The sequence below is a fragment of the Centroberyx affinis genome, unplaced genomic scaffold, assembly GCF_046629955.1.
Source record: "Centroberyx affinis isolate AG114_WGS23_722 - 3 ecotype Tasmania unplaced genomic scaffold, CSIRO-AGI_Caff_v1 ptg000723l_1, whole genome shotgun sequence".
In the NCBI taxonomy this organism is placed as follows: domain Eukaryota; kingdom Metazoa; phylum Chordata; class Actinopteri; order Beryciformes; family Berycidae; genus Centroberyx; species Centroberyx affinis.
In genome coordinates, this window is record NW_027279340.1 from 236,792 (window position 1) to 249,290 (window position 12,499).

General features: G+C 41.1%; 2 protein-coding genes across 4 annotated transcripts in view; one reads left to right on the plus strand and one right to left on the minus strand.

Moving 5' to 3' along the window:
* lrba (LPS-responsive vesicle trafficking, beach and anchor containing) overlaps window positions 1-12,499 on the minus strand; it is a 194,802-nt gene that overhangs the window by 66,011 nt on the left and 116,292 nt on the right. For all 3 annotated transcript variants that reach the window (XM_071519725.1, XM_071519724.1, XM_071519723.1), the window contains 2 exons: window positions 9,437-9,580; window positions 7,310-7,446 (listed from right to left, as the gene is read on the minus strand). In XM_071519725.1, the coding sequence (XP_071375826.1) occupies window positions 7,310-7,446; window positions 9,437-9,580 (281 nt within the window). The remainder of the gene's footprint in view (window positions 1-7,309; window positions 7,447-9,436; window positions 9,581-12,499) is intronic.
* Window positions 4,057-5,894, plus strand: mab21l2 (mab-21-like 2). Its single transcript, XM_071519714.1, has one exon. The coding sequence runs from the start codon at window positions 4,453-4,455 to the stop codon at window positions 5,530-5,532; it is 1,080 nt and encodes a 359-aa protein (XP_071375815.1). The 5' UTR covers window positions 4,057-4,452; the 3' UTR covers window positions 5,533-5,894.

Here is a 12,499-nt window from a genome sequence, read left to right on the forward strand (position 1 = left end):
AGAGAAAAGACAGAGGGAGAGAAAAGGAATGAGAAGCAGCAAGGTACTCATCAGCTGGCAGAGATTTGCAGAGGCATGGACACTGCTATGTGCCGGTGAGGGGATCAATGTGGAGTCGTCACACAGGCTCAGATCAGAGAGCTCTCTGCCAGGCCCCTGGTCTTTTCTCCAGTCAATATAAACCAGGGGAAAGCTCTTTAGGAACCACAGATAATTCTGGATGTTTTCAGGAGATAAAGAACGTGCAGAAGTAGAAAAAAAAAAGTTCCTGGTAGCCTCTGAAGCTGCTGGTTTTCCTCTGTTGGAGGACTAATGGTATCCTCTGTACCCACATAACCTCATAAATCAGGTCCCTTTATTTACATTTTAATCCATACATATCCTGACTATCTGGGATAAAAAAAATGGAACAAAAGTAGAATCCACGGCTCCCAAAGTTGCTTCCAGCTTTGCTTCTGTCTGGCACCTTAAGATTGGGATCATGTGCATGTTTTTTACTCTAATAATACTAAAATAAATAAATAACAATATATTTATTTAGAGAGGTTATTGAGATCTGTGCGTACACACAGAAAAGACAGTGTACACACACACACACACGTAGGCACACACACCCGTAAGGTGAACTCTGAACATTCAGAACTATGACTAACAAATACCTTCCAAAATCAACTGCCAAAAGAGAAAGAGTTAATGAAATCCATTCCAATCCATCCATTACCTTTTACGTTGTAAAAATATGGAACAGAACATGGTTTCTCAAGAATATATGGTTGGATGCATGGGTCAGAATGGATTCATAATGTCTTTAAAAGCCATTCTTACTGTCGCCATATATTTCATTAAGCTGCAGTTAGCGTGTCCTTCATAATATTTGGACACTTGCACTCCAAGTAGTGTCCATTAATCTCTCCGGACCTTTGTGCTTGATAATAAACAGTCAAACGCCCAGACATTTTTTTCTCATTTATTTCTCTCTCTTTCTGTGTTTTTCGATCGCTGAAATTCCAAGGCTACATTAGGATGACTATTCCTTCACTCGGGTATGATGCACAGGGAAGGAATGCCAAATCTCAACAGTTTAGCATTTCTTAAAACTTCACAATAAATCAAGGTAGCTGCTAGGTCGACTGTAGATTGTGTTGCCACAGCCTTTCTCTGTCCTAGCAGTTCTGGGAAACATACCCAAATGGGAGTTGCGTATTCATTTAAAAGCTCACAGTCAATCTTTTTATTATGTTAACTTCTACATAAAATACAAATGTCATGACACACTACCAAATGCTTCTCAGTAATGTCTCCCCTTGAATTTTTGTTCCTGCTCTGAATGTGACACTAAAACTCTCCACTGAGACCAGTGGCTCTTCTAGGTGGGGTGGAAAGCCCTGCTAATTCAATGTTAATGCAAATGATGCAAAATATTCACACACTATTTAATTAAAATGTATAACATATAATATATGTGCTGCAATTCACTGCCTGTGACCTAGATCAAACAAATAAGCCGTTTGTGATCCCAAGTAAAGCAACAAATAGGTGTGTAAACTCATGCATTTTACTTTATGAATGCAGGAGGTTATTTGTTCTCATTGACTTGAGCTCAGACATCCAGCAGGTTCACAGCTCCTTCCAGAATGAACTAAATGGTTAAATTCTGCAAACGTAATCACAAGGCACCTTCCACTCCCCAAAGCCTCATCACCACTTGAGGAAAAAGGCTACATGATGAAGTCCAGAGGATGTGCCAGTTGCAAGGGGGGGCTCATTAATCTTCGCCTTTTCTGAATTTTTTTTTGCGGCTTATTTTAGAATCCTTTGCACAGTTGGCTAATTCATTTCAGTAAATAAGTAGCTGGTAGGTATTGCTGAATCAATATTCTGCATCATGCTATACTATTTTTGTAGCAAGAATTAAAACTTCTACTTATTCAGAAGTTTTACATATACATACTAAATATAAAAGTTAGGCTAACATTTTCTTTCCATAAAACTTAAGAATAAACTGCCATCTATTGTTGTTGTATTGTTTTGTCTCCTTTGAAATTAGATTTAGCAAGGTAGGCTATGCAGCCTAACATGGACTGCAAACAAATACTACAGTACTGTACCGACATTTTCCATTATGCATAATATGTCTGTGCAGGCTGCTCATACAGTAGGCCTTGTCGTCTGTCATCAACATTTCACACAAAACATGTTCTCAATGTATTACAACTTTGCTATTTGGATTCAGTAATGTTCTCTGATTATTACTGGAACATATCTTCAGAGATTACAGGGGAACGTTTAGACTATATTGAAAACTTGTGTCCATAATTCAATTCCTGTAAAACGGAGGGGACCCGACCGGGCTACAGCTGGCACGTGCAAAGAGGTTTTGTCAACTGTTCAAAAAAGCTACGTTTTGAAATTAAAACACTTTTAAAACTGAAACCGTAAAGCCTCGAAAGAGCGGACATATGAAAAACGCACAGAATGTCCAAATAACTCTCTGTATTTAACGCCAAATGACCGCGACCTCATTAACTCGAAGGAAAACAGCACCGGGAGACACCGGGTGCGAGGGGCGCACAGATACACCAATACGTCGCAAAAAACTTCATTGCGTGCTTTTATTTTTCCATCATGCTTTAGGCTAAATGTGTGTGAATATGTCTCACACTCCAGCCCCTTGTCTCCGGGAGCAAGTGATGGCTTCTTAAGTCCTGCAACATGAAGTCCGAGGTGACAAGGGGACTTCAATTACAACCTCCGAGACCCCGACTTAAATTATTCAGGATGGACAAGGTTCACGGCGATAAACCGATGGGCGCATTAACGTCTGAGTTTGAGGGAAACCGCGGAGACCATTTTATTCATCTAAAAAAAACCACTGTGTAAATAATATAGGAAACGTTTAATCAAATCAAATTAATTAGTCAGTTAAAAATGTTAATCAAGTGGATGACAGTAACCTCAAACCGTCTCACGATTTCAATTGTTAGTCTTGGCCAATCTAATTCGAGTTTTTCTGAGCCTAAGCTGCAGGTGCACTATACGCATTCACTTAAAATGTATATAAACGAATTATAATTGCAAAATACCCAACAGCATAAAATATTCCCCGATAGTTTGAAAGAGATAAAATTTAATATGGATATAACATATATAAATCCTATCGCTGGGCGACTTATCAGCCCAGAATTAAAAAAGAATTGGAAACTGATCCTAAATGGGAAGAGGATTATTTAAAACATAACAATATAAACAGGTGTTTCAGTTGTCTACGCAGTTTTAATTTCATTCACAAATATTGTGCTTGCTGAATCAATTGGTCTCGTGAGATATGCTATTTATGCTCTAGCCTACCATTGCCTTCAGTGTCAAGATATTTCATTTTTGGTGCTTACAAAGCAAAAAGGCACAAAAACACAGTTAACCTAAACGCCAATAACATACAGGATTTCAAGAGTTAGCCCAATACAGACTACAGTTGTTTCAGGATAAAAGTGGGGTAGGAGAATGCTATGAAACATGAAGGCAATGCAATGAGAATAAATAAAACTTGGTGTCAATGGGGGGAAATACTGCAATTTCTATGCCCTTCAAACGGGAGGAAAACACGAAGAAACACATTCTGTTAAAACAGGGAGAAAGAGCGAGACTTATCTGCAGAACACAAGCAGGTCTAAAGTTAAAAGCTGTCACAGACCCGAGTCACACTGTGCCCACTCTCAATTCCCCAATCCTCGTTACGCACAGGGCGAAATTGCAGGCAAAGAAAAACAATTGTCGTGGGGGGGGGAAAAATATGCTTTACTTCTAACCTGGGTAGTGCACACTGGCTGCAGTCTGTATAAATGTAGGTTTATCTTTCCCTGTGTCGACCTGGGAGCAGCGGGCAGCTCCGTGCGCCCAGATGCTGAGAGGCGGACTGGATGCCTCTGCTGCAGGACTGTCTGTCTCTGGCTGCTCTGATTGGCTGCCCGCACTGACAGCTCTGCAGATGATTGCAGGAGGAGAAGCCCGACCCCTTTCACTCTTGCTAAGGGAACCATTCATAAACTACACAAGTCCAGCTCACACAGCTGAGTGTGGACGAAAGTGAGCGGGGGACAGAGGAGAGAATAACAGTTTTCGTGCGCAAGAAGAGATGAGTGGTCACAGACGGTGTTTTAGCCTTTAGCGTCTGCAGCCCAGGACACGGATGGTAACCGGTAACCTGAATCTGAATCTACTTAGCCGTAGTGGAAGTGCATATGAGTTGGACTGATATTTAGTAGCCTATTACGTTGCATCCCTATCCGTTTCCTCCTCCTTACACTGACGTCCATCCGCTGTAAAGCAAAAAAAAAACTTTGATTATTCATTTTTACTGCACGGGGAAGCATTTGCCTCTGGCTTTACCGGTAAGCATTGGATCCGTCAACCTATTGCGACTCTCCGGTGTACAGCCCGGACCTCTGCCCAAACATGATTGCGACGCAGGCAAAACTGGTTTACCAGCTAAACAAATATTACAACGAGAGATGCCAAACTCGCAAAGCGGCCATTGCGAAGACCATCAGGGAGGTTTGTAAAGTGGTGTCGGATGTCCTGAAAGAGGTGGAAGTGCAGGAGCCCCGTTTTATCAGCTCCCTCAGTGAGATAGAGGCGCGCTATGAGGGGATGGAGGTCATCGCCCCCAATGAGTTTGAGGTGGTGCTTTACCTCAACCAAATGGGGGTGTTCAACTTTGTGGACGACGGCTCCTTGCCCGGCTGCGCGGTGCTGAAGCTGAGTGACGGCCGTAAAAGGAGCATGTCGCTGTGGGTCGAGTTCATCACCGCCTCGGGCTACCTATCAGCCAGAAAGATCCGCTCCAGGTTTCAGACTCTGGTAGCGCAGGCCGTGGATAAATGCAGCTACCGCGACGTGGTTAAAATGGTAGCGGACACCAGCGAGGTCAAACTACGGATCAGGGAGAGGTATGTGGTGCAGATCACCCCCGCGTTCAAGTGCACTGGGATTTGGCCTAGGAGCGCAGCTCAGTGGCCCATGCCCCACATCCCCTGGCCCGGTCCTAACCGGGTAGCCGAAGTCAAAGCCGAGGGTTTCAACCTCCTCTCCAAAGAGTGCTACTCGTTAACGGGGAAGCAGAGCTCAGCTGAGAGCGACGCCTGGGTGTTGCAGTTCAGCGAGGCCGAGAACAGGCTGCTGATGGCCGGCTGCAGGAAGAAATGTCTGTCCATCCTGAAGACTCTGCGGGACCGTCACCTGGAGCTGCCGGGACAGCCGCTCAACAACTACCACATGAAGACCCTGCTGCTGTACGAGTGCGAGAAACACCCGAGAGAGACCGACTGGGACGAGTCTTGCCTCGGAGACCGACTCAATGGCATCCTGCTGCAGCTCATCTCCTGTCTGCAGTGTCGCAGATGTCCCCATTACTTCTTGCCAAACTTGGACTTGTTTCAGGGAAAGCCTCACTCAGCCCTGGAGGCTGCAGCCAAGCAGACGTGGAGACTAGCGAGGGAAATCCTCACCAATGCTAAAAGTTTGGACAAATTATAATTTGACTGTCGAAGTAGTGCCGAGAGACATTTGGGATAACACTTCAAAGAGGAGGAAAAGGTGATTCTCCAACTGATTCTCCAAGCAATGTGAAAAAATCAGTAACAAAATAATGAAGCGAGCAAACTTCGAGAAAACCTTTTTACAATATGGAGCAATTGGGCCATTGCCAGAGAGAAAGTGAAGGTACATTTTCAGCTAAATGTAATAACTTTTAGTTGTCTTGTTTTAAATGTTTTCACAAAGTGAAGAAACGTTTATTTAAATATATGCACAAAATCGTTAAGTGAAAGAATAAAATGTAGCGTGCCAAGTTCAAATTTTTCATTATGTGACTTAAAATGAAATGTTAATAAAACGTTGCAAATTAAATTACAACTTGGCCTTGTGTTTTGACATGTTTTGACAGCTGAGAGACAGGCAAATCTTGCATTTCATTTTGTAATTGTTTGATGAAGAGAATCATTAAATTATTCACTTCAGTGAGAGAAAACATTATCTGAGTGGTCAACATTAGAAAAGGAAAGTAGAAAAATGCTTTAACAAAAGTTAAAGATTTGCTCATCATGGAACTCGCAGAGCCTACTTTTAGCCCATAGGTTATTTTTACAGTACTTCAGAGGCTCAACAAGATTTTCGCATGAATGTAAATCAAGCCATGCCTGTTATTCATATGGGCCTGAGAGAGAAAACCCAAGTCAGCCACACGATGCTGGCATTGCCTTCTCTTTCACAAGCAGCAAAAGAAGAGGGCCTACAGCAAAAACTGAAACCTCAACCTCATTAATTGTTGTTTTAGTGCAGTATAGGTAGTATAATGACTCCTCTATTGTTAAGTTTATTTGAATTAAATCTAATATTTAATTCCGTTCAAATAGAATTTTATATTAGGATTATTTCCCTATAATTACACAATTGTATATATCTATTTTAATCCAAATAAGCTAACTTCATGGAGTGTTACATTACAAGAGAAGACCAAGGTGAACAAACACACAACCACCTGTAGGTCAACAGTCTGCTACTGTAGAACTAGTTAACGTGAAGTTTCTTAATTTTATTCCAAACGCCACTGTTTTTTTTCTTCAATACAGTATTGCTCTCAGTGTTGTCCTCATAAATGCCATCGGCTCAGTGAAATAACAAGCTGCATGCTGCAGACATGTTGACAGTAATAGGGTTGATCAGTGCTCAGCAAGGCCTCATGCATTGCCGTTTGGTTTAAGTTTTCTCCTAAATGTGTTTGGTCGTTCATTTATTCAAAATGGGTTGAATTTGTTATTCATATTAAACAATAATCAGCACTGTCTAGTTATGAATATGGTTTAAAATAATTTACAAAATATACCTAACATAGGTAAAAAAATATATATATATATATATATAAAAAAGTAAAACATGCATAATCTGTGGACTGACAATAGCTTTATAAAGGTTAAATCAAAATATTGGAGAAAATATATTTTACAGAAGAAAATGGAATAGATTCTTTCCCTCCCAGTTAAAATACAGTTATGACAACATAACCACAGACAGGCTGACAAGACTTGAAGCTCCTCTTCGCTATAGGATTATCACATGTTGAGACAAACTAGGGAAGATAATAGCAGCTGCTTATTTAAAATAATAATAATAAAAGGTATTTAAAATATCTGTCCATGTTCCATGTAGAGATAAAGCCGGCTTAATGGCATTTACCAGGGTTAGGGAAGCCGAGGGTGGCTTACAAGTGACAATTTGAGGCGTGATCAATGGAGCTCAAGTCCCTGTGTCTTACCTTTGGATCGATGGCCTTGAAGCCGGGCTCTTCTTCATCCACCTCGAAGTAGAGCTCGGAGGCGGTGATGGACAGGGTGCCTCTCACCACCGCGGCCGGAGCGACCAGCTGCGCGCCGGTGCTCAAGTTTACTGGGCCTGCAGGACACACGCCGAGAACAGGGCCGGTCAGAGAACAAGCACTGCGCTCCCGTCTCATCTCTCCATGCGAGAAAGACGCAGCTTTTTCAAAAACAGCACCAGCAGTGTAAAGGTAAACATATAAAACTCAACAAGGGAAAGCGCTGACTTTGATGGCTCTTTGGCTGCAAAGGGCACAGAAAAAAAATAAAGAAAAAAAAAGAAACAAAACGCTACGGGCCTATAATCCTGGACACGGTTAATTAATGAGGGCGAAGTTGCTGAGTGGGTGAGAGGAATGGAAAATAAAGACATAAATTAACTATAACGCTAACACGTGTTTATTTTTATGCACAAATTAATGGATGTATAATGTCTACGTTAAAGGGGCAATATTATTAAAATGACAAAGATATTATGGCTAGGTCAGACATTGCCTATAGTCTTCCTCTTTTTGGTAATCCACACGCCTAGGCTACTTGTCGATTAGTGTAGGCTAGATACGCTAAGAAAATGAAAAAATATAGGCTGTCGATATGCCTATGGTCCTTTTGGTCTTTTGTCCTAAAATAAAATACATTACTCTTAACACTCCCACTAAAATAAAACGTCAAAACTGGAAACCTTTGAGGCAGATCTGTCAGAAAATAGAATCGACTGTCCATCAGAATCCATTGATTGCGGGCTGGTGGGTGAAGCTCTGTTTAATCTCTCATCAATCTTAATTTATGCCAGTATGACAATGAGAGCCCTGCTCTGGGGAGCTGTGGGTGTAAGCTCTGCCCGGCTCTGCAACATATGCAGGGGCTTTGTATCTGCAGATGTGCGCTGGAGAAAAGGAGGCTCGCAGCCCGGCTTGATTTCCCTAAGCACCCTCACTCATGCAAACGGATGGAATAAACAGATATATTCATTTCTCGGCCCGCCGTCCTCGCGAGTATTAACATGTTATCCGTGGGGTGAAATAACATTTTTTCATTCACTCAAACTCATTCAATTACACTTGAATCAGACAGCTGCTTGAGAGAGGAGAAAGTGAGGTTCCTGTCGAGGAGAACCACGCTCGACAATTTCTACTCTATCTCTCAACACACGTCACTTTATTAGACAGGATTCAACGTTTAATCCTATTGTCATCCAATTGCGTTATTTTAATAGCGCTCTGAGCCCCGTTTATGCAGCTTAGTCTAGCAAGCGCGCTGTCACTGAACATAAAAATGCGGATTATAGTGCAATCCGATTAGCGGACTATGATATTTAATTAGGGTCATTTAAATAACAGAGATATCAGCAGCAATAAAGGTTTGACCAAATCAGGATAAACCGACCAGAAGTTGGATCAAATTAAAGAGCGGGCCTGCCATGTTGGATCGGGCGGATTGGCTTTTGCAGGGAAGTTTTTCAGCCAATGGGTTTATATCATGCTGCTTTTCTTGAATCGGCTAATGCCCCTATTCAGGATAATCTCCCATGCAGGCTGCTGCTGGATAAAAAATAATGGTGTTCTGTGCTTTGCTTCAGGCCTAGACTACAGCCTGTGAAGCAGACCTAGCAGTGCTGAAGATGTGTGTTTTCACCCGCCCTCTCCTATCAAGTGCATAGGAGAAGATGCAAAGCTAAAGCGATCATTGGGGCCATAATGAAAAAGACTTGTCAGAGGTAATGGTGGGCAGTAAGAAGGTGATCCCCCCTCATTAGGAGGCTGGAAACCCGTTTTCCCTACACATCAAAAGCCCGCACGTCCTGCCATTAGGTCAAAGAACGAAACTTATACATTTTATACAGAAATCACAGCAAAAGGTCATATGGGAAAGATTATAGTGATACCACAGGAGATAAAAAAAAATCCAAGTATAAGGTCACTATAAAGTCAGTGTTCAGTACAACAGAAGCAATATGAGTGCTTATAGGGAATACAGTGATTTTTTGTTTGGGTGGGATGAAGGGAAAAGAGGAAGGAGGAGGAGGAGGTGTGAGAGAGAGACGTGAAGAGGATGAGCATCTTTACCTGTTAAGTTCTCCAACTCCTTTTCGTCTACGGACGACAGAGTGTCATCGTCTCCGTCCAACAACGTCTCACTCTCCGAGTTTTGATTTCCCAGAGCTTGACTTCTGATGGACTGCTTGCCTTTGAGAATATCCTCCTCAGAAGCTGGAGGGGGGAAAGGGTCTTTTTTTATTTTACCCAAAACATATTATAGACACAAGATCATATATTATAGACCTATATTGATTTCGGAGCCATATTGTACAAAAAATATTAGAGTCTATTTCATTGCAAAGTTTGACGGCATTCCAAGTTTCAATGATCACATGGTTCGAGCATTTTTCTTTTCCTTTTTTTTTTGCACTGAACTGAAACTAAATACCCGACTGAGATTTCAGTTCACAAACAACACATTTCAGCAGATTAATCATAACCGATAACCAATGCAAACAGTAAAATCACGACGAAAGAGACGTTAACACCAACAGGTTTTGCAATATCCCGGCTAACCCTTGACATGTATTGATAACACAGTTATAAACACAGAAGAAGCAGTTGTGACATTGTTACAATTTGGATTAGTCTACAGATAAGCTTTCGGGCCGGTCCATGATCTTTGTGGGGTTTCACTGTCTCTACATTTCCTGTCACTGTGTGTTAAATAATAAAACACAAATGGCATGGAACCTATCTTTAAAATGAGCTATACAACTTTTCTTTTTTTTTTTTTTTTAACAACTATAGCTTTTTACCCAGAGGTGTAGTGGTAAATATAAAGGTAAACTATGACTTCCAATAGGTAATCATCACAATCAACACAAAAAATCCAATATATTTTTAGAAAAATATTCATTTAGCTATTCTCATAAAACTTGCATTAATTTGAAACTATTTAGTATGATGCATAATATGAAGTTAGATCATTAAGGTTGTTTTTTCTGCTTCAAAAGGAAAACTGATTTTAAGTGGGTTTACCCTCTCTATAACCACTTGCAAAGTTGATCAACAGCGATGCTTGACCATCTTGATTGCAGCCATTTGATTTTGAAGTTAAGAGCAATGCATTTCTGAATCAAACTTGGAAAGCTGCATGCAGGAGGACAAACCGACAGACACAAAAGACATAATGGCATAATCCTAACCCTAAATACACAGCCAACCCTCACTTTGCATTATGCCCTTAAACGCACATCAAAACAAATGGCATTTCACCCAAAGATTAGCCAATCACATTTTAACAAAGTGAGGGTCGCACACTGCCCATTTTGATTCCAACTGAACATGACTTGAGGTTCCAAATGGATTATTTAAAAAAAATGGTAATCTGCAAACATTTACAGAGCCCTGCATTCCCCAATGGTGCATGGTAAGGACACGCACAAGTACACAGTGCAAAGTGAGGACTGGCAAGTATTCCCTCTTTGTAAACATAGTTGGCAATACACCAAGTCCTTTTGCAGCCTCTGTGTATATGTGTGTGTGTGTGTTTTCTAATCCAGCATTCTGGTAAAAGCAACACAGTTTTTATGCATCAAGTCACTGAACACATAGTTGGTGGATTTTTTTTATTTTTTTATCATCACCTGAGGGGAGATCAGTTGCATTTCCTAAAAATGCACAGCCGCATCATGTGGCTGTGTACTTTGAAATTGTTAGAAGCGGGGCTGAAAAATCTCTTGTCATGGAAATATGCAGCTCACTGATATTTAGAATGGTCTTCCTGTAATTAAGCCTCCCTGGAGAATTCTTTAGTTAGCAGCACTGAAATTACTACCAGCTCCCCTAATACGTACCACATGCCATTGTATTCACACCAAGCAAGTGGACAGGGGACTTGTCAGATGAGCTTAAAAAACAGAGATGTATTTGAACTTCTGTGCATTCCATTGTAAACATGCTCAGCAACTCTCACCTCACAATTCAGCCACTGCTAACATATGAACCCTTACCAAATACACAGGATCTGATGCAACTGCACCCTGTGGTGGGGCCATCCAAAACCCTGCTACTTCTGTTACCCCAAACATAATTTATTAATAGCTTCTCAATTAACTACAGCACAACTAGTGAACCAATTGTTTGACCGAGATTTATTAGACGTAGCAGGAAAAGCTATTCTAACTAGATTTATGCCATATATCACCGTGTACAGATGAAACAAATGTGCACATAAGTGGTGGTCTATGTCGTAACTTTTCACTTGTTTTATTCCTCACAGGTAAATATTCAAACATTTTAATTCTGTTATTCTGACAACCATGGGGGTGCAGTGTGTGTGTGTGTGTGTGTGTGTGTGTGTGTTGGGAGGGGGGTATGTGAACCTTGCATGCCCATGAAATGGCTGTTCTGCTTTAGCGACACAAGGTTTCAACAGTTGGACTTAAGGTTTCAACAGTTGGACTTAATCTAAGTGTGTGGGGTGTGAAATAAAGAATTATTTCTAATAACAATATTGTTATTTCTAATAACAATAACACCAGTAAAAATCAGAAGTGCAAAACAGTGTTTTGAATTATATATTCAAAACCGTGACAAACATCTCACTTATTAAACTTTAAGCTATCATTTAAGTATACATTCAAGCATTGTAACAAGAAATGCCAACAATGAACAATCTCTGCAATGAGCAGGTATGCCACATTAACAAAATATCCACCCAGGCACTTCAACCTAATCACTCATCACACAAGGAGCAGAAATGTGCATAAATCCCAGCCAGGTTACACTTTTTCAAGACCCCGTTTCCCTACTGAGAGGTTCAACTATACCTGCTTATACAACTCAAGGCATGCATGGTCACAGCAATTAAATTGTCAGAATTAACAAATTTGTTTTTAACAAGACTGTAGCCAGGAGTGTGGTCATGAGGCGAGTATTGATTACCAGAACAGAGACATTAGTCTTCAGGTATTTACTCTGCCACCTCTGGTACACGGGCCCCAGACCAGACCAAATCAATCCCCAGAAAAGATGGCTCTTTCCAGCCGTAAATACATAACAGCCTACTCAACCCTACTGGCAGCCACACGCTCTCCAGTGAAAATCATCTTGGCTGGGTATGAATGATCACAGTTGTCCATATAC